This window comes from Notechis scutatus, chromosome 1, assembly GCF_049901735.1.
Source record: "Notechis scutatus isolate UNSWTSFEM ecotype Mainland chromosome 1, rNotScu1.2, whole genome shotgun sequence".
NCBI classification, from domain to species: domain Eukaryota; kingdom Metazoa; phylum Chordata; class Lepidosauria; order Squamata; family Elapidae; genus Notechis; species Notechis scutatus.
Window position 1 is genome coordinate 294,045,826 of NC_142009.1, and position 23,370 is coordinate 294,069,195.

Here is a 23,370-nt window from a genome sequence, read left to right on the forward strand (position 1 = left end):
TTTTGTTCCTCTTCTTTAATAATTATATCCAATCCAAATGTCCAGTAGATTGTTTCAACGAGCATCTTTTATATTTAATTTCAACATTATTTAATTATTCAATATTCCAATTCATTCTTCTAATGCCAATCACCATATTATTTAAGAAAGGGGGGTTATCTTGTCAGGGAAGGGATATGCCTCCCCTCAAACCTCCAAGCAGTTCCCCCTTTCTTCACCACCCCTCCAGGGCAGTTCTGGTCTCAATTGGGACTCTCCAACAAGCTAGCTCGGAGTGAAACTGCACACGGTCACAGATTCCACTCTGAACACGATGGAAGAGAAACCAGAAGTCTGGATTGAAAGAGTTGGCTGTAGTTTTAAAACTGGAGAATAATAATAATAACCTGCACTTTGCTGATGACATTAATCTAATTAATTATTTAATAGCTGAAAATGCAAAAAATCTGCAAAGTCTAGTAATAAAAGTAAATAATAAAAATGGGACTAAATACAATGAAAATCAAACTAAAGACAAGAGGTACAACAACCAGCCCTGGAATTGACAATGAAGATATCAAAGTGGAAGATAGTTTCTGCTCTTTAGGATCAACCAACAATAATAAAGGAACAAGCAGTCAACAAATATCCCTAACAGATTTTTTGCATAAAAGTGGAGAGGGGGAATAAACTTGTGATTTACAGTTTTGATGATCAGACAGGAAAGATTACAGAAAGAAAAGTGTCACAGTGTATCTAGAAAGAGAGGTTAAAATATAATTGTACTTAACTGCTGTAAAAAACACTGAAAACTGCTTCTTTATACCTTTATATATGTGTTAGTCTCTTTTTCTACTTTCTTCTGCTTTTTTCTTATTGCACTTTAGCTTTTCCTTTCATTTTGTTTCCCTTTTTATTTTCTCTGCTCTATTTTACTTTGTAGTTGTTCTTATTATTTCTGTTAAAAGCTTTCAAACAATATAAATAATATGTAAAGAAATTATTATGTCACAAGTAGCATTTCATAGAGCAGATATGAAGGTGATACAAAAGATATTCAAAGGCTAATATCTATCTGTGCTAAGAAAGATCAGAAAAATGCAAGGTCTGTAGAAGCAAAAGTAGAACTTTGAAGAAGCAAGATAATGGATTGGAACAATGGTGTTGGAAAGAACTGTGGAGAATATCATGGATAGCCACAAAAACAAACTGATGAATTGATCGGTGAACAAATCAACCCAAAGTTCTCACTTGAGCCAAAAATGATCAGGCTCAAATTATTTTGTTTCAGACTTAGTTCTCAGAGAAGGCTCTAATGGTAAGAAAGGTGGAAAAAAGGATAACCAGGGGCATGTTATAGTGGCAATAGGGACACTGTTGGAAGATGTGAAGGACCAGATTAGAGACAAATCATCATGGAGAAAATCTAGGTGCTCACTAAGAGTCAACACTGACATGTAACCTACAAAAAAGATTCTCTCGGGAATTGTTAAAGATATATAGAAATTGAAAAGATGTAAAGACGATTATTACAGTGACTTGTACAGGCTGATATAAATGTTGATTATCTGTACATTATACAGTGGAAGAGTTTATGAAAAGTCAAACTTTAGTGTGTAATTTTAGCTTTTAAAATTAAAAACTGATGCTACTATCCTCAAGGCCAAATAATATACGGACTGCTGATTTTGCTTGCTTTTAAAATTGTGTCTCTGTTCATCCCATTTTAATTTCAATTGCACTCAGAGCTTAATACAAGCTCCCTGATAACTTTGCCTGTTCAACCAACTTTCTCAGTGATCACATCTTTGAAAAAGCGTTTTCTCAAAAGCCAAACTAAAGAAGAAAGAGGAATGTCAGGGCTTACTAGCATGCAGTCTTCTAATGCATTTCTTTCAGTGGTTTACCTTGCATCCTTTGGACAAGATGGTGGAGCCTTAAGGCATCCTTGTTTATCATTGTGTTACCCACATGAGTTGGAATATGGCTCTAAATTTCTCTGCCAGGAGGACTAAAGACTGCAATTTCTTGGCATTGTAGATGTACAGATTTAATGTACCAAGTTGTGATAGGTTGCTTTAAAGAAACAGCATTAGTATTAATAGAAAAAGGTTCAGGAACTATCTATCACTCCACATTTTGATGAGCTGCAGTTCCCAATATTCCTAGAAAAATTGGTAATGGTTAAAAATACTGGAAGTTGTAGTTTAGCAAGATGTGTCATAATTTATTGAAAGATGGAAATAATTTGGAGTAGTTTTTCTTCTATTACTAGTTACTGCAGAACTTTTTTTTAGTTTTTTGTGCTTTGATCTTCAGGTACAATGGTTGGTGACCACACTCGGTTGGAGTTCCACAACATTGAGACTGGGATAATGACAGAGAAGCGTTACATCTCTGTCATTCCTTCCAGCTTCATTGGCCACCTTCAGAGCCTCATGTTCAATGGCCTTCTCTACATTGACTTATGCAAGAATGGAGACATTGATTATTGTGAATTGAAAGCCCGCTTTGGGCTTCGTAACATCATTGCTGATCCCGTTACCTTCAAGACCAAGAGCAGCTACCTGAGCCTAGCAACTTTGCAGGCCTATACCTCCATGCATCTCTTCTTCCAGTTCAAGACAACGTCTGCTGATGGTTTCATCCTTTTCAACAGTGGGGATGGAAATGATTTCATTGCAGTTGAGCTGGTCAAGGGGTAAGATCTTCAGTTGGCTCTGGCAATGGATTAGTTAATAGAGGTCTTTCATATGTTCAAAACTTAATTTTAATTTCTGATTCTTTTATTTTGTGAAATTATAACTTTAATGACTTCATAGCTATAGCATGTTTTCTCTGATGAAGCTGCTTCTGTTTCATTTCCCTAGATAAACCTGTATTATTTGATTATTAGAATCATCTTTTTTTTTCTGAACCTTTTCAAAGCAGGAACTTTTATTTTTTGCAGGTATATACATTATGTGTTCGATCTCGGAAATGGACCTAATGTTATCAAGGGCAATAGTGATCGCCCATTGAATGACAACCAGTGGCACAATGTAGTTATCACCAGAGACAACAGCAACACCCATAGCCTAAAAGTGGATACCAGGGTTGTTACTCAGGTCATCAATGGTGCCAAAAACCTTGACCTTAAGGGTAAGTCATTGGATCAATTTTGAACTGATTCATCCATGCATGATAATAATTATTCCTAATACCATATCGGTTGAAAAATCCGACAGCTAAATGTGGGAAATATTGGAATGGCAATCCGTATAATGAGAATAAATACCTGGTATTTTCAATTATAAAGAGATCATGGGTTTGGGAACTCAACTCTGTGGAAAACAATAAGATTTTAAAAAGTTATTGCACTGGATAGATGAACTTATTTCTTAATAATTTTATATATGGCCTTGTAGGGTTGAAAGGGGCCATTTACATCTTCAAATCCAATCCCTAGGGCAGGAGTCCAGATTAAACCTCCCCAATAGATAGCTGTCTCACTGCTGCTCCACTTGAATATAACCAAGTGAAGGGAAGCCCAGTACGTAGCCTGTAACTGATTCAACTGTAAAACAGTTCTTCTTATTTTTCCTCACATTCATTCAGAATCTGTTTTCTTGTAAGTTAAAATTATTGTTATGTGACATGTGCTCTGGAATGATAGAGAATAGAACTTGGCCTTCTGAGTGACAAATATACCCTCCTCAGTTGTATCTTCCCACTATTAAACTAAAGATTCTTAATTCCCCGAATCAGTTGCTTGTCCTTTGATCTTCCTTCTAAAATATGGTGCCTAGAACTGACTATAAAACTTGGAGGCTGAATCATGCAGAATGTAATGAAATTGTTACTGTTTATAATTTGGGAACTATGGTATTGTTGATGCAATGTATAATTGTAGCTGCTTATTTCTATATCACACAGTTGTTGATATTGCAAAGTTCTCTCCTATTAGCATTACCTATCATTAGCAATAAGGCTTTTTAAGATGCTGATCAGAGTATAACAGATGCTGATCAGAGTATAACAGCAAATAGCACAACTCACTGATTTCCTTGGAGTTTCCTTGTCTCCTATCTGTTTTCCTTTAGGTGACCTGTACATTGCTGGACTGGTTCAAGGAATGTATAGCAATCTCCCAAAGCTGGTAGCATCCAGAGATGGATTTCAGGGATGTCTAGCATCAGTAGACTTGAATGGGCGCCTACCAGATCTCATTAATGATGCGCTGCACCGTAGTGGGCAGATTGAGCGGGGATGTGAAGGTATAGTTTATTTAAAGTGCAATTCCTTTTTGCTCAGTCCTCCCTCCCTCCTTGCTGTTCTAAGCATTGCCATTCATTTCCTTCATAAAGCCTCTTACTGATCTATCCTCATTGTGACATCTCTCCATGCTATCCATATACATGTTCAGTATTTGCAATCATCTTGGTTGTGCAACATGTGAAGGGAATGATGGTTCTATATGGCTTTCTTGTTTGATGTACTATATCCTTATCATGAAATACATTACAGCATGCACATCCCTTGGCTGTCTTAGGTTATGTTTATAATTCTAATCATCTTAAATCAGAAACAAGAACAATAATAATAATAATATATTTTATCCAAACAACATCAAATAAATAGCAAAAGAATGACCATAGAAATAATAAAATGATTAAAGATTTGCCAATATATAAATGATTTGGATACTTAATTCCCAAATAAAATTGAGACCTGACATAATGATGAAATGTCTTTGATGTGTATTCCTGATATAAGATCTCAATTTCCTATCCTGCAAGCTCTTGCTAATTATTAAAGCTTTAGGTTGATTTCTATTAAAAGCATTCTTGCACATCTGCTGGCAGTGATTTATGTATATATGAAGCAATTGGATATGTTTATTCATAATCAGTGATTATAAGAAACACAACAAATATTATCTGAACATTATTTTTTCCAATTGAGTCATTTTCCAGAAACAGGATTCTGTAAAAGTATTTGTACTCCTGAAACAATGCATAGTGGTCTTCATGAGTTACCACATATATTCCAGATTCACTTAGGATTTTGTAAATTCAAATTATAATTAAATTTGAATTATAAATCTACGCATAACAATAGTTTTATTAGGATGGTATATTATTTTATTTATTTAAATAATTTATATGGCCACCATTCTCACAACAGTGATACTCAGTAGTGTATAAGGATTAAAACCAAAGAATTAAAAATAATAGCCCATGACATTGAAAGGAAATGATACCTTATAAAATCATATCCACAATAAGTTTGCCCAACCTTTTATCTAACTACCTGGCCTGAATACCTGGAGAAACAGCCAGATTTTTAGAGCCTTATAAAAAGCCAATAGGGTTGGAGACATCCAGATCTCGGGGCGGGGGGTGTTATTACACAAGGTAGACACTGCCCTAGAGAAGACATGGCTCCTAGATCAAGCAAGTTGACCTTGTTTGATAGGGGGGATGTGTTGCATATCCTCTCTGCTAGTTCTAGTGGGCTGAACAAAAACAATGGAAGAAAGCCAGGCCCATGATATGTTCTCGATAACTTCCCATTTTGTCATCTAAGAGTTCTATAAATTGCATGGTTAGTTGGCTGAATTCTCCAACAATCTTTTATAGTTTGTATGACCTTGGAATAAACAGCAATCTATGTTAAGAGCAACTTCTTTTATACCATATTTTGATTTTTTGGGGTGGAATGTATGAAGAAATAATGCTCTGGGATAATGAGACCTTTGAAAGAATCAGGAACTTAGGAAGAAAGTAGGCAGAACATATCAATAAAGCAAATTAGATTAATGTAACATTCCCACAATGGCTGTTACTAAGATTCTTTCACCCTTTGTATTTGGAAGACACTGATTTGGAAAAAAAAATCACATGTGGATTTCCCCCCCTTCCCTTTAATATCTTACAATAATTCTTTCTGTGAAATAACTACCAGTGGCTGGTGTCATCTGACAGCATTAATAGGATAGTTTTGTTTACCTTAAAAAAATGAATGGAAACAACAAATTGATGGCATATTAAAGACAATAAGTCTTTTCCCTACTAGAATCACTTTTATCAAAATGATGAACTAGAGAGATATGCACAGTGGGAGAAACAGTGAAGAAAGAGGGAAATGAAAGACAGATAATGAAAGTGGGTGATGATTCCATTATTGACAGTATCTATTTGCAAAGCAACTTTGGGGTGATGGCACAAATCCTTTTTAGGGTTAGCTGTTTAACAACTCTGAGTTTTAAAAAAGAAAATGTGAGAAGTAGCAGTTTTTACATACAGAATGCAAAGGGGCTGTATTATCTGTAGCTCCTTGCATTTTTCTAAATCTGCTCCAACCAAATGAAGCAGATTTTAAGGGTATATTGGCGAGCAGGTTATATGGATAAGAGACTAGAAACCCAAGGTACAAGTGGGTTTTTTTTTTTTCTTCCATGATATTAGACTCAGTCCTTCAGGTCCTCAAGAATGGGACTATAAAAAGAAGTAAATAAATAAATAAATTTTGCCATTCTGTCAGTGACTTCAAAATACATTATTGAATAAGGAAACGTTAGATATGATTGCAACAAAAAGCATCCGTACCACAGTTAATTAAGAAGTTCAGTATTATCTTTTGTGACTTGAACAAGATTGTTTTATATTAGTCATTTTAATTTATATATTAATTCACAAATGCAATTATGATTGGGTTATTATCCAACTTCATATTTCTGAAAAGGCATTTCTAATAAAATAACTGTTAATACTTTCTGCATTTCACTTTCCTCTATTTTCCATCTCGTCAAAGGCCAGTTATTTAATGAGTTATGAAAAGAGTTATTTTCATAACTCACTAATACACTTGATGTACCTGAGCACAGTTTTTGTGCTATAAATTCATATTTAAGATACCTCAAGGTAGAAGGTCTTTTCTTTTCTTTTTGGGATAGCTGGTTACCTAAAAAATTTCCTAACACACCTAAACAGCACACACCCCAAAATCAAGTTCACCATGGAAATGGAAACAAACAAACAACTACCATTCCTAGATGTACTAATCTACAAAAAAAAACAGATGGCACACTAGGACACACCATATACCAGAAGAAAACACACACCAACCACTACCTCAATGCCCAATCCCACCACCACCCAGCACAGATAAACTCCGTGGCCAAAACACTAATTGCCAGAACCAAACGCCTGGCAGACAAGACACACATAAAGACTGAACTATGCACCCTGACTAAAGTATTGACAGCCAACGGCTTCCACAAAAGCAAAATCACCAGCTTGATCCACAAAAACACACTGAGACATAATGAAGACCTAGAAGATGAACAGACCTATGGAACAGCTGTCCTGCCCTACATAAGAGATACTACAGACTATATCAGTAAGATACTACACAGGCATCACATCAAGACTGCCTTCAAAACAGACAGAAAAATAGCAGCCATCCTTAGAAACCCCAAAGATAAAATTGACCTGGAAAACCAAGGCATATATGAAGTCCCCTGTGCATCATGCCCAGCCACATACATTGGACAGACCAATAAAAGAATAAGTACCCGCCTGGATGAACACAAAAATGCAGTAAAAAAGCTGGAACACACTTCCTCACTAGTCCAACACATGAAAGCCTCAGGTCATAGCATCAACTTCAATGGCACCAAAACCCTAGCCACTATAGAAAACCCCAGCCACAGAATTATCAGAGAAGCCATAGAGATTGAAAAAAAAAACTGAAAGCATGAATAGAAGAGGTGACTCCACCAGACTGTCAATTATCTGGAAGCCTGCACTCACAACAAAAAAATCTCCACACCACAAGCCAGGCAAACACCTGGGCACAAACAGATCCCCCCTGATACCTCCAGCTCAAACACACCCCAACCAGGCACCCAGATGAAACCTAGCTTCCTAACAAATGATAGCCATCCATTTACTCGAAGCCAAGCTGCACTAAAAGCCTCCAATACAGGAACACAATGTTGCCAGCCAACCAAGACAAAAAAAGCCACAAAACAGACAAGATATTAGAAACACCAATCAAGCAGAACACAGCAAACTCCGAGACCAATAAACACAGACCAAGACTCCCAATCAATCAGGATGAAGAAAAAACCATTCTGGCACAGCAGTAGGCTAGCCCCAAATTTAAAACTGAAACAACTGTAAAAGTCTGACTCACAGAGGAACACAATACAGAAGCCTGATGATGGCAGATGAGATTCTGCCGAAATGTTGCTACAACTTTAAAAGCACAACTATATGTATCCGATATAGCAAAGTGATGGTCAGATATTTGGAGGGTTCTGAACCTAAATTTACTTTTACCGAGTTATTTGAACAAACTATTTTGCTGCCATTCATATTTTTCCCCTCTTGGGCACTATCCTACTGCCATTCTACATAACACAGAGACAGCTGTGTTTCAGACAAATATAGCTTATATGGGACATTTCAAAATGGAATTGTCTGATCATTTAGTTTGCTAGACTCAGAATTTCTACTACATATAGTTACACAACTATCTTCTTAATTGACATCCATCCTTTTTAAAAGCAAGATACAGCTTGGTGTAACTGCTTAAGGCACTGATCTGGAAACTGGGAAATTATAAGTTCTACCTTAGGTCCATATTTAGCTTTCTGCCAGTCACTTTCTCTTAGCCTTAGGAAGCAGATAAGGGCAAACCACTTCTGAAATCCTGTTAATAAAACTGCAGGGACTGGTCCAGGCAATCTCCAGAAGTCAACAGTGATTCAAAGGCACGCACAAGCACTCATTTTAAAAAGCAAATTGCTCATTCCACTAGAATCGGAAACATAGTAATGGAACACAAGTTTACATTTATAAGGTATCTGATTCAGTCTCTTGACATTTGCAGTTGAGTTCCATATCATTTTTAATGAACTAAAAACTAATTAGACCCTTTTGTATCTTTTGTATCTTTTACAACCATGTTCATTGAGGTAACTCTGACTTTAAAAAAAGAAAAGGCAGAACTTATCCTTCATGCAAACAAGCAATAACTACATATAAAGTGTTAGCTCATAAGAGATAATACACTGAAAGAGATAATTTGTTACACATATCTGGGATTGAGCTTTTCAGTGAAAATTTGGGACATTAATCCATAGTTGAGATCATGAGAGCTGGATGCATACTTATTGGGATTTGAAATAGCTATTTTTGTGAACTATTTTTGTGAACTTCCTTTCCTTGTTACAGGCTTGATCACTGTTTTCCAAGAAGCACACTCCCATAAAGATATTTTAGCAAAGCTAACGGTTTTGTTGAATCCAACTGTGAAGAATCCTAGGCTTAGCTAGCACTTATCACACAACCCTCAGATCTTCAGCTTTGGAATGACATAATCAGTGCGAGTGGAATTTAAGCCAAAAAGACTGTATCAAATCATATTTTCTAAACATTAGTTATATATAAATCTGAGTTCTTTCATTCATATAATGAGATTGCTTAACCAGAAAAGGTACACAGGGCTGGCTGGATTACTTTAAATAAAAACAACTACATCAAAACCAGGACAGTCACATAACTTACAGAAATCCATTTTAATAATAAACAAGGGGTCAAGATAAAGAATTTATATTGCATAATTTTTAAAAAAAAACTTGTATTTTTTTTTATTGAGATTACTTTAAAATCAGTCATAAAATGAAAAACCAGATTGATATATAGTTGACTATTGCATATCTCCATATAACCTCTGGCAGCTTCTTCTCTAATATATTTTGCCAACTAATACGGAAAAAACCCATATTCCTCAATTATTCATTTGAAATAGTTTATGAAATGATGAGGATGAAGAGAGAGAATAAGAAAGAAAAAAAATTAAGAAACTAACATCTTCCAATTACCACTATGAAGTCTTAAAATCAGCATCCATGATCTTTTGGGAGTGTATTAATGTACTTGCAGAACATTAATATTTTAAAAATTAATTGTATTCTATTTATGCAGCCAGTTATGATTCTTCAATTTAAATATATGGTATATGTGAAATATATAGATATCTTTTTACATAATTTTCCACAATTCATACATTATTATCCACAAATGTTCCTATATACAAGTTTTCTTAAAGAATATCTGGTACATACTGTCATGTAATATATTTTCTCAGATTATATGCAATTTTGTATGCAGCATCAACAAAATACATTACAAAACTTACAGAAGTGCAAAAAGAGAATCACAGTGCTTGGGTTTAGATGTTTATTTGGGAAATGCACATCATATTAGAGTTCATATTTATACAAAAACCAGTCTCATTTTATTGCCATTGTTGTCTTTGGTGAGATGTAAGGAGTAAAATGAGCATTTTCCATTAATTATTCAGTCTTTTTTTTTTAACTGAGGGATTTCATTGACAAGAATATTAGTACCTCTAAACAAAATGTTTAAAAAGATCTTTCTTCTCTTTATAATTAACAAAATTAGGTTCAATATGTCCCAGTTGATGTTATCAGATTAAATGTACTTTATATATCCCAAAACCATGATTTTACTGGCTGAAAATCATCTATACAATTGGAGCCAGCAAAAGAAATTCATTCATAATAGGTGAGATTTAGTGGATGTAATAATAAACAATTGTAATTCTTATACCACATATAAAGGTAGTCCTTGATGTATGACCACAATTAAGCCCCAGATTTTTGTTACTGAGCAAGGCAGTTGTAAAGTGATTTGTGCCTCATTTTCTGATCTTTTTTGCCACAGTTGTTAAGTGAATCATGCAGTTCTTTTTTAAAAAAAGAAAGCAAATGTATAAAGTATGAAGCTTTATGAAGAGTCAGAGTGGCTACACTGTATTCAGTGTCTCCACTGAAGTAAATCACATTGTGTGCAAATGATCTTAGTAGTAGGCAAGTGACATAGGATTGCGATTTAAATGCTAAAGCAGAATTTTCCTTTGCAGTTTTAGCACCTGACCCAGTTGATGTTAATGGGATATTTTCTTATTCATACCTTCCTTCAATTTCAGCAAGTTGATGGTGGTCTGTGAGAATATTTGTTCTGACCAAAGTTTCCGAGACCGTAATTAAGCACACGCTTCGTTAAAACAACTCTTGTTTTATTTCAGTGCTGGGAATTATGTTCATTGCCAGCCTGTAATGAGTCCCAAACAGTCCCTTGAGAAAAGCACCTACCTTTCTCTCCTTTGAATTGCTGCCAACAACAAAAGTGCCAAATGAACTATAAAAAAACAACCAAAGTACAAAGTCCACACAGAGCTTCAATGATTAATCTGAACAGAACGAACATCTTTGCTTCCTACAAAGGTTTCTTCACCTTTGCCTGTCCTTTATACCTTATGGGAGGGGCAATCACCTCCAGGGCTTACTCCTGAGTTGCCCCTTTTGTTTCAGCTGCTCTTGCCTTCTAGCAACTCTGCGCACATGCGCACTGGGAACAGGCTTCTCTTGTTCCTCTGCCTCACTGCTGCCAGACTCCGGAGGCTCCGGAGTCAGCACACCATTCCCAGATGGTCCTGGCCCCATCTCTGCATTGGATGCAGGACCCTCATCTGAGTCCTCTCCAGACTCCCGGACTGGTCCCCTTCCCCTCTGTCCGATTCCACTGCCATTTTCACAAGCTGCCAGAGAACCACAACAATATCTATAACTGCATGGTTTGATTTTCTAAAAACAAAACAAAACAAAACATAATAATAATGTGTTCCAAAAGTGAATAATCAGTATGTCTAATAAATCCTCCAGCAGAGCTAATGGGTCAATACTTTACCAGATTTTTTTTTCTTTCCCAAGTGTTGGATATAAATGTCCTTTTAGTTGCATCTAATGTTGATGGGATATTTTCTTATTCAGACCTTCCTTCCATTTCTGCAATATGGGAAAGAAACTCTGAACTCAAAGATTGATTCCAGAGTAATGTATTGGAACAACTTGTTCCTGAATTTTTTTTTTTTTTTTTTTTTGACAGAGCAGTAGATACTTAACAAGTTAATGGAAGGATAATCTTGCCTTTACTCCTTTTACTGGTTTATTACCTCTATCTATCTTAAGTATTACATCCTAAATCCTTATATCTTTATCTATCCTCTATCCTAAATATATTAAGTACACCTAATTTTAGAGATCTCAGCAGAAGAAAATACATTTCCAATTCTTCCTTGAGTTTTCTTATAAGTGTGTTCTCATAAACTGGAGAATCAGATCTCCAAAAAAGTGACTGTTTTGTTATAACTTAATCAAGCACACATGAGGCACATTGTAAAGAAAAGTCTAAATATTTCTTACCTTGTGGAAAACTTAATAAAATCAAATTCTAATCTTAAATTTTATAGTAACAGCAAGAGCATATAATAAACTTTATTTACATTACCTGTAGAGATAGAAATCTATCCTGCTACCAGTTTTTCTCAGCTTGTATTATATTTGAAGTATTTGCCTCATGGACCTCAATATATGTGTTCCAGGAAATCTCTGGAACTCAAAATTGCCAGAATAAGTTAACTCCATGCAGTCTAATCTACTCCAGATACAGTATTCCTTTATTAGAAGACAGACCATAAATTCTAGAGACACATCCCTGAAATGAAGCCACCACTTAAAATCTTCCAAGAAAGCTACGTCAAAGATTTCCAAGAAAAGATAGGTTGATTATAAGATAGGCTACCAGATCCAGTGCAAACAATCTGGGAAACTGTTAGATAGCAACAATCAGATCCAGAAAATTCTGATGCCATCTATTTATAATCTGGATTTTTGCAGCTCAGCTCTGGTAGCTCAAATTTATAAAATAATCACATCAGGATCAGAGGTACCTTTCATTACTACCGAATCTATTATTCTGATATAGATAAAAATGTTATTTTATCTTATTTTAAAAACATCAACATTGTACTGCACATAACTTCTTAAAAGCTTACATGGGAAGTGGATATTAAGCAGAAATTTACCTATATATTTTTCCTCTGGATCTGCACATCACAAAGGAAGCAGATAGGTTTCCCAATTTTTTATTTTAAATTAATCCAATATTTAATGGAACACAGGAAGCTCCTCAGTGGGAAATGAATCTCACTCTTTGCTCCTTCATTTATAAATATTGGTGAATCTTGTGACATGAATGTTCCTTCTGGTGTTACTCTTTATATAAGAAGTATGTCCATTCTATTTCTCTTCCCAGTACTCCATGCTATGTCGCTTGCTGTTTGGTTTGATGTGGAGCTGATGATGGATTGAGGCCATAATAGCTACCTCTCTCCACCTATGTCTGTCTGTTGTCTTTGATGGTATCATTTCATATTTCTTGCTGGTGTCACCCATATCTCTGAAGTGAGCATATGGGTTGTGTTGGTTATCCCAATTTCTTTTGATTTATTTTTGTAGACGTTACCCTGACGTTATCTGCTATTTTACTAACTCTGATTTATTGTTTTCGCTTTTTCCGTTCTTTTGCTAACAAAGTTGAGTTGACCAAAGCTGACCTGCAAGGTAGAGAAGGCTTTTGTTTCCTTGCCAGTTTGACTGAAAGTTACCTTTTAATGTAACCTTTTGTATATCAGTATTTTATTAATGCAGTCACATCTCTAAGGCAAAAAGATATGAATTTTCTTCAACTTGCTAAGTTGGAGAATGGGGTGGGGAGGATTTGGTGGGGAGAAATGTTCACTAAGGTTTTTGGGATACTTTGAGAGGTTTGACTGTATCTCATCTTAAGAATATCTATAACTGCATGGCTTGATTTTCTGAACAAAAAAGTTTAAAATACATAATGAAAGTAGCACTGAATGCTTGGTTTTTAAAATCAAGATGTGGAATAAGTACTTTAGCACAGTGAAATCACTTACAAGGCAATCCTACGATCCAAGAAACTGTTTTTCCAATTCTCTGCTGAATTTCTTTATGATTGTGAAATCCAATCTGGAAACATATATGAGAGGGAGATGGAAAAGGTTTAAAAAGGTATAATTGACTGCAAATATTTGAAGGGTAAATTAGGTTCTTCATGTTGCTAAGGGTGGGATGCGAAGTTATTGCACAAAAATGCAAACATGTTTTAAGGCACTTTCCCAGCCCTGATTCTTTGTTCTATCTCTCTCATTTAATATTTTTGGCTTTGTTTTTGCACATTTATTTGGAAATGTGTACTCATTATATAAAAAACCTGATGAAATTCTGATTGGTCAGCTGCAGCTGAAGTGCCCAGAGCTCAGTTTTGTGGTGCTACCTGAGATAGGTTTGATTTGGTGTCTCTTGAGGGAGTGAACAGGGTTCTCTACATGGTGGGTTTGGCCACCTATTTATTAGAGCTCCCTGAGTTATGAGATGACACAGAAGGTGAATGTAGTTGGGCTCATGCTATGATATCAGCTTCTTTCAGATAAAGGGTGATGCCATCAGCATTGAAGGAGGTGGTGGTGTGCACACTCATCAAAAGGTCATATAATTATCATCTTGTTTACAGTTGAGATATTTCTGCCTGCATTTGCAGAGAATCCTGGTGGAATCAGATTATTTAGACCTGTTTCAGTCAGATTTCAGCCCAGGGTTCAAACACAGAGAAAGCTGTTAGTCCTACATGTCCTACAAGCTAAAGCAGATGATGAAACAAATGCCATTTAGGCCAGGATTATTTATATTTATAGCAACAGACTCTTCCAAGTCTGAATGAGCTTCCCTTTACCTCACCTTATCAAAATGTGAAATAGACAGGAACCTGAGACATTTTTACCAAATAATTCCTGGGATGGACTCAAGGCTTCCTTGTCTGATTTGTAATGACTTTTTGCTTGTCCTTCAAGGTCTATATATCAGCATTGATTGTATTATTGATGACATTTAGTGGAGCCAGAGGTGCACCAATCTTTGTGTTGCTTAATCTCCCAGTAGCTTTCGATACTGGCAATAATGGTATTGTTCTGGACTGGCAGCAGGCTGAAATCTGATATGAGTTTGATTTGGAAATTGAGGTTGTCTTTTTATGCTGCTGCTCTTCATTTCTTTGTGGCCAGTTCCAGTTGTGGCTGATAGGGTTTCATAAATTGCACTGGTTGCCAGTATGTTTCTGGGTATGATTTAAAGTGCTTATTATCCCCTGTAAAGACTTTCATGGCATTGAACCAGGTTATTTGAGGGATTGCCTATCTTCCCTGGTTTCTGCTTGACTAATATGAATCGAACAAAGTTGGAACAATCTGGTCCTTTTGATTGAACAATGCCATCTATCAAGAGCCAAGAAACATGCCTATGATTTGTGGTGCCTGCGCATTGGAATGGGCTGGAAGAAGAAGAAGAAGAAGAAGAAGAAGAAGAAGAAGAAGAAGAAGAAGAAGAAGAAGAAGAAGAAGAAGAAGAAGAAGAAGAAGAAGAAGAAGAAGAAGAAGAAGAAGAAGAAGAAGAAGAAGAAGAAGAAGAAGAAGAAGAAGAAGAAGAAGAAGAAGAAGAAGAAGAAGAAGAAGAAGAAGAAGAAGAGGAAGAGGGCCACCTCAAAGTTGTGAAAGAGGAATTTTAAAATGATCCCTTGCCCATAATCATTCAAAGGCAGTCAATATTTATTAGTAAATCTTATTTGTAAGAAGAAAGAAAACAAACAATGAGAAGTAATTCTAATGGATGAATCAATAGGAAATAATACTTGTAAGATTTGCACATCATGGTTACTTCTTTTTTGAAGTTTATAACTGCATTTGCTTTTTTATTTGCAACTGCATCACACTATAAGCTCATATTCAGTGCTGACTTCTTTCTCATTCTCAATTTCAGTCTATCAGGAATCTCCTACTGATTATATTGCATCGATGTGGGTTCAGAATGGCCTGTGTTGTCCTACTGATAGAGAAGGCAAACAAAATTTCACTTGTAGAAAACCATAGCTGAACTAGACAGGATATGAGTACACATAGAATGTCTTGCTTCTATATGTCCATTCTGTATGTCACTGGAAAATATGAAAATAGTTTGCAGCATTCTGGTAAATGCATTTTCAAAATTTCATATTAGGCAAATTGTGTTATTAGCTGCTGAATCACAAAACTTGGGTAGCTATCTTGAGTTTAATGTTTATTTTTTAATTCTTTTATCTAATACTATAGTTATCTCATATTATATAGAGCCATGTTTGACCTGGACAGTAAATCTTGGTAGCTATTTTGGAATTTTGCATTTTATACTTTTATTTGCTGGCAGATCCTTGTATGATTTTTTTCCCTTAAAACACTGTTGGATATTTCTTTAAATAGTGAGTTTGAGAGAAATTCACAGAGCTGGATGATTTTAAATGCAAACAGTGTTTCCATGAATTTTGACATCTAAATTGACTCTTCTGAAATCTCTATCAGATATGACATTCTTTGCATAATGTAGCATGAAGACTTTAATGTTTTATTAGATGAAGAAAGTAGAACCAGAAAGCATTTATAAAAACAGCATTTCTGACACCCCGTACAAAGTTTGAAGAGATATATTATTTAAATCCTTTTCTCTTCAATGCACATCAGTTAGCTCCTTTTTGCTTCTGTCATGAACTGCCAATCATAAAGCAGCTTTTCTGTACTGTTTTGTTTGTGTGGGAGGAGGGGGATCGACCTCTTAATTTTTTTTGACATGTCTATTTGTGATAGTCAAGTGTCACAAGCAGGAGACTTATGGCTGGAGTAGAGAAAAGAAGCATCAGTGGCAGATGTTCTCTTAGCAAGAAGGATCTGTAAAAATTACTTGGGGAATGCCAGCAATATCTATACATTTGACTTATGATCAAAAAAGAAAGCTAAGCTAAGCATTCCCACACTGATTTCACAGAATAGAATTTTATTTCATTTCTCCTTCATCCTCAGAGATTTTAAATCCATGTAAAGCCCTGATTCAGGCATGCAATCTTGACTGGTTGCTTACCTAAGAGGGTTTTTTATTTTCAGATATGCACTGTAAAACATTCTCACAAATGTATTTGAAATGTGTGAATTGTAATGCATTTGTTTAAATGATTAGTCTGCAATAAACTGGCAAGTACTTTCAAGCTGATTTCATCAATCAAATTACGTGAGGGTCCCTTCAAAATCTCCAGCAGGTATCTTGCAAGAATAAACCCCAAAAGCATGAAATATATGCAGGGATATCCATGTGGTATGGTTTTTTGAAAAGTCAAGTTATTTGCAGCAGTGCCGCTGACGTTCTGTTTGTTTGTTTTAATGTGTTTTCATTTTAATTGCACCACAGTGGCCGGAACCTTGACTTTTAATGACCACATGCTATAACCTGTCCATCTTGGGTGGCCCTGCACAGCATAGTTCAAAGCTTCATTGAGCTACCCAAGCCCCTTCGCCACAACAAGGCAGTGATCCATGAAGGGATGCTGTGGACATTCCTGACTAAATTGCTAGACCAATACTCGAATACAGTTCATCAGTCTGGAACCCACATTACGTATCTGATATTAGCACAATTGAGAAAGTCCAGAAATATTTCACAAGAAGAGTTCTCCACTCCTCTACTCGTTGTAGAATACCTTATGCCACCAGACTTGAAATTCTAGAACTAGAAAACCTTGAATTACGCTGTCTTCGGTCTGATTTAAGCATGGTATATAAAATCATACATTGCAATGTCCTACCTGTCAATGAATACTTCAGCTTCAACCATAACAACACAAGAGCACACAATAGATACAAACTCAAAGTTAACCACACCAAACTTGATTGCAGGAAATACGACTTCAGCAATAGAGTGGTCAATGTCTGGAATACTCTACCTGACTCTGTAGTTTCTTCCCCAAACCCCAAAAACTTTAACCTTAGACTGTCTACTATTGACCTCACCCCTTTCCTAAGAGGCCTGTAGGGGGCGTGCATAAGCGCACCAACGTGCCTACCATCCCTGTCCTATTGTTTCTCTTATTCTTCTTTTATTTTTCTTATATGTACCCATTTCATGTATTCACAACTATGTATACACTTATACTTATTATCTTGTAAACAATTGGCAAATCAAATAAATAAATAAATAAATAAAATAAAATAAATTGGAGATGCTTTGGAAACTGGAATTTCTCAGAACAGGAATGCTGATTCTGTCCATTTACTGCCTAACACTAAGCATAAGAAACTCAAAGCACAGGGCCCCATTAAGCAGTGAAAAATCAGGAAGGACAGTAGCCAATTTAAACTGCAGAGGGCACGTGAAAGGTTCATATCTCCATGTTAATAGAGGACAATCAATTGCTTTAAGTGGATTCATTCTAGCATGAAATAAAGAAACCAAGGTTTCCATCCAGTCATGTGGTATAAGGTGTCTAGGTAGTTTCTCCAAACTTCCTGCCTGTTAAAGGAAGGACCCTAATCCGACAAGTGGCCCATTTATATTTACCACCCACTTATGCATGGAAGAAGAGACTTAACCGCAGAAACTATCTGCTCTTAGTTTTCTTGTTGCAAACAAGGGATGGCACTTTGGAGATTTGTGAAAATTTGTAGAGAGATGCTTAAAAGGGAAGTTGATTTAGACTTCCAGGAAATTTTTACAAAACAAATAATTTGCTCCATTTTTACCTAACAGATTCTAAAAGTGAATCACAATGAAACATGGGGAAAATAAGTTTCCTTGTAGAACCTGAGATCATATATATCCTATGATGGGTCAGACCCATTTAATATTCTGAACGAGGTAACTCTTGGAAGCTTATAAGTAGGCTATATAAGTGAAAGCATCTTTGGGTTCAATTTTTACTAGTGCTCCATTGAACTCCAATTTGTCATCGTGATAGATGATGTAAGTTACAGCCTAAAAATTTATGGGAGGCCAAGTATTGCTCATCTCCACTCTCACACCTAATACTAACGAAATTTGTAATGTAGAGTTCAATTATACTCTTGTTTCCACAAATAACTAAATGGTATGCAAACTAGACATAACAAAATCCAGAACAATTTGTAAATAACTGGATTTAATATAGGAGCATCTACTTCATTTAACTGCCCATTCTACTTTCAGAAAGTAAGGAATGATCCAGTGTCAATGTTTTTATTAAATCATAGTTCCACTTCCTGAGGTAAAGTTCCAGTGGATACACTTTAGAGGTTCCCAAATATTATGTGATATGTAATTAAATCATCTTACTCTTTTTGTTCATACCTAATTTTCTTTTAAATAATTTGAAATAGTGAATTACTTGCATTAAGCTTTAAAGAAGACCGAGGTAGAAATGCATTTAAAGAGCTGTCTCTTGTTTAAAAATATGCATGTATATAACTTATACCGAATGCAGCAGTTCACTTTCTGCAATATCAGCCACAGATGCCACATTTAGAGCCTGTTGAGGAGCATATTTTACAAATCAGAATGAAAGACAATGAAGGATTTAATATAAGTCGCAGTGTTGAGGGTCTGTTTGTAAATCAGTCCAAAAAGTACTGAGAACCTCCTAAAAGAAGATCACTGAGCTATTGCTTTAGACCTGATCCAGTCCTTGTTGCAGACCTCTTCAGCAATTCTTTGTTGTAGACTTTCTTCTGCAACCCTTTGTTGCAGACTTCTGTTACATTCTTATAAGAATAGGTATTCTGATCTCACTTCCAAATGCTATGTGTCATCATGTGGTGACCCTTTGAAAGTTGTATGCAACAAAATTTCATTTTAATATATGCCGATTAGTGTACATTCAAAGTGACAATAAAGTTATTCTAAATTCAATGTAAAGCTTAGAGGATGTGGACTGTAATGCTGACACACTTGTGGTCAGCACACTATGTTGACACACTTGAGGCTCCAGCTGGTTTTATTGGTTTCTTGTAGGATTATGCATTGCCTAACCTGTTCTCCCTTTCCTAAATAAGTTTAGCTGTGAGGGAGAATGAGAACCCTGGCTTCTGCAGTAACTTTCCCCCTCATTCATAGTTATATTGGTTGACTATCAACTCTTCAGTGTAGAGAATGTACAATCCGACATTGGCTAGCTTGCCACTGCTTTAAAACATGAGATTGGAATTGAAAAAAAAGTTCTGTATTATTTATTCTTTATTTATTAAATTTATATGTTGCCCATCTTACTGTAAAGTGGGTTGGATCTAGAGCCCAGTTGGCCAGTCAGAAATCATGTTAAAAACTCTAATTTTTTGGTAGCATCTAGGGTTTTTTCGGTTGATACAAAACAGTTGTTTAGTTGGCAACTAGTTTTAATAAATTAAAACAAACAAACAGTTGATCTGTGGCAAAAAAAAGAAAGGGAGGTAGGTAGGTAGATTGCAGGGCATAAAATAGAGCATTCTGCATGTAAACTGGAGGAGATCTTGTCATGTGGTAAAAGACTGTTGCGGCTGAAATTTCCATGAAAAGAACCATTACCTTAGAATATTGAGTGGATGCATGAAGATAGCATGCTGTGGTGACAGCAAGATTTAGAATAGCATGATTTCCTTCCAGGATAGAAGGGAATATGACAAAGTAGCTATATTGATGTGTTCGGATCACCTTTCTATTTATTATTCATTTGGTCCTTGTGTCAAAGAAATCTATCTCTGCTTTGACAGCATTGCTAAAGATGCAAAAGTGTTTATAATTTTTTAATCATTCCACATTGGGGTAGGAGGTACATTTTTGATAGATGAATCTCATAGGATACTGCTAATTAATTATATCCAGATATCTCACCAGTATGGAGCAAGTCAAAATTATTTCTTCTTCATCTTGAATCCTCACTCTTTGTGCTATAGTATTTAAGAGGATAGAATAGAAGAATCCACTGGAGTAGTACATGAAATGCTCATAAAATAGGTAGTTAGTACTTACTTGCAAAGTCCAAATAGAACTATAATTAGCTTAGTATATGCATAAAAGACATGCGTCACAGACATTTTTCTAAAAGCCTCTGCAATTTTAAAGATTCTGAGATTTTCAGAATTATTGTTACAGAGCTAAATTCTCATCTATGATGGTATTTAATTTACTACAAGGGAGAAAAATGGAACAAGCAAAGGAACAAATCGCTGACATTTCACCAGGTCCTATTAATTTTTACCCCAAATATCAGCAGAATTCTTTTTGGATGAAGGGAGGTTTAGTAGGAGTTGATTTATTAATCTGATTTATTTAGCTACCCAATTCACACACAGTGATGTCCACCTCACAGACAATGATTGTCAACCCATGTTTCTACCAAATTCCCTATAAAATATATCTGCAGCATGGAAATAACAATCCCATCATTTTGAATCAAGTTATTTAACTGAGAATAGGAGAATAGGCTGTGACAACTCTTAGCCTTTTTGGAGGAAATAGTACTTATTATAAGCATTTTTTTTCCTGACCCTGCCAGGGAGGGAATATGCTACTTTTCATACCTTCCTTCTGCTGTGTACAAGTTACCTGTTTGTTGCTGAGTGCTTAATTCTCCATGTCTTTATGTGTCCTGAATTTCTGTGGCATGTTCCATGAAATGGAAAAGCATACAGCTTCTTTTCGGGGGAAGGTGGGCAGGGGGTTGCATGAAGATAACAATTCATAACCCATTATAGTGTCTCTTTCTTAGTAGCTACTCTTTCTTTCATGCATTTCTTGCTATCCCATTTCAGGACCAAGCACCACCTGCCAAGAAGATTCCTGCGCCAACCAAGGCATCTGTATTCAGCAGTGGGAAGGCTTCACTTGCGATTGTTCCATGACATCATATTCTGGAAATCAGTGCAATGACCGTGAGTACCACCTTTTAAAAAACTGAATTGTTTACAAGGGAACTGAGAACCATTTGGTGTTTGGTCTGCAAGCTTGCATGAATTCTCATGTTAGGCTTGTCTGGTGAACTTCCTGGGAAATTAGCTTTGGAAACTGGATTACATAAGAGAAATTGAGAGTTTTCATTTTCTCTGAGTTAATATGAAAGTATATGGGTGCATTCTGTTTTCATGTTTAAACACTTTTTTTTAAAAAAAAAAAAGGTATTGGTGTTCTTTTTATAGCAACCAGAGGGAACTGTATGTGCCAGACAATAATAAGAGCTTTGCTAAGAAGTACATTTGCTTCTTAAAAGTTTTTCTAATCTTATTTACATGTAGCCTTTTCTAAATGCATGCAAAGCTCTAAACTTTTTAAATAGCCATCTGGAAGTTTTACTGGTTCTGCAAAATGCATTAATACATTGCATTAAAAACTAAATTCTTCCTCACTCGAAGGAAGAGTTTACTCGAAAAGGTGACACATTGAATCAGAATTTAACTTGGGAAATGGTCCATCGTGGACATGTAATGAGAGAATAGATTTTCTTTATTGTTAGAAATGTAGGATGATAATATAACATATATGTATTGTCAAGCTGTATCATGATATGGAACACTATGCCTGAGTAACTTTTCAAACCTGTATAATTTTTCAGATTGGAAAAACCATACATTGAAGAAGCTCTGTAGCTCAGTCTGTCTATGAATAGAAAAGATCCTAGCTTAAGTCCTTACCATCTATATAGAATGATCAGTTAGCAAGTGATGGGATCTGGGTTCATAGAAAATACCAAAGATATTCAATATCCTTTGGGCTTGAACCACCATATTTGAAATTATAACAATTGTTTTAAGTTCAAAATAGACTGTTGAATTGCCTAGAAAATAGTCTGATGCTGTTACAAATTTAAAAAAAGAAGTAAGCTCACTTTCATACATTTTTACTCTTAATTTCTAGTAATCAAGGGAGTATAGTATATGGAATTTAAGAAGTTTTAAATCATAAATTAAAAATAATTATTAGAAGCCTGATGAAAAGGATACATTTTTTTTGAGATTTTTCTAAATGCAGAGGCAGTAGGAATCATACAACAGACAGCTTGGGTGCTGGATACAAATACACACTTTTGCACATTTTCTTTAGATACTAAGGACTATATAAGTTTGCAGTAAAGAACTGGTTCCTCAGATAAGGTCCCCAACCCCCCGGCCCCGACCGGTAGTGGCCAACAAACACCCCCCCCCCCCCCCCCCCCCCCCCCCCCCCCCCCCCCCCCCCTTCAAAACCCCCCAGCCTTGCCCATTAGAGGTTTAAAAGTTATTGTCAAGGATGATGTTTACTAAGTAAAAATATTGGACTTTGGAAAGGTTAAATATCCTTTTCTACCCTCCCGCTTTTCCTCCAAAGAAAGAAATGTGTGAAAAAGGTCAAAGAATTTCATGTGTGTTGTGCTTGCAAGATAGGGTTTGTGTTAAATGAAAGGTAACATTTGGAAATGTTTATCTTCTGTTTTTACAATAGCTCAAATTAGTAGCTTAAAGTGTATCTAAATATCACTATAAGGAAACATTTCCATAATGTTTCAGTATGAAAATTATGAATATAGATGTTCATGATATCAGATGCTAAAGCAAATTTTAGTTTTTAATAAAGATAGGTGGAAAATGTTAATGTTAAAGTAACTTTACTGTTAGAAATAA

The 23,370-nt window shown here is 35.7% G+C and overlaps 1 protein-coding gene across 20 annotated transcripts in view; it reads left to right on the top strand.

Annotated features, from left to right (window-relative positions):
* Positions 1-23,370, top strand: part of NRXN3 (neurexin 3) — a 1,270,300-nt gene that overhangs the window by 547,906 nt on the left and 699,024 nt on the right. For 12 of the 20 annotated variants that reach the window (XM_087952028.1, XM_087952029.1, XM_087952026.1 and 9 more), the window contains 5 exons: positions 2,299-2,680; positions 2,930-3,120; positions 4,062-4,235; positions 13,433-13,459; positions 21,529-21,648. In XM_087952028.1, the coding sequence (XP_087808154.1) occupies positions 2,299-2,680; positions 2,930-3,120; positions 4,062-4,235; positions 13,433-13,459; positions 21,529-21,648 (894 nt within the window). The remainder of the gene's footprint in view (positions 1-2,298; positions 2,681-2,929; positions 3,121-4,061; positions 4,236-13,432; positions 13,460-21,528; positions 21,649-23,370) is intronic. The other 8 variants (XM_087952030.1, XM_087952031.1, XM_087952015.1 and 5 more) reach the window with 1 other exon arrangement.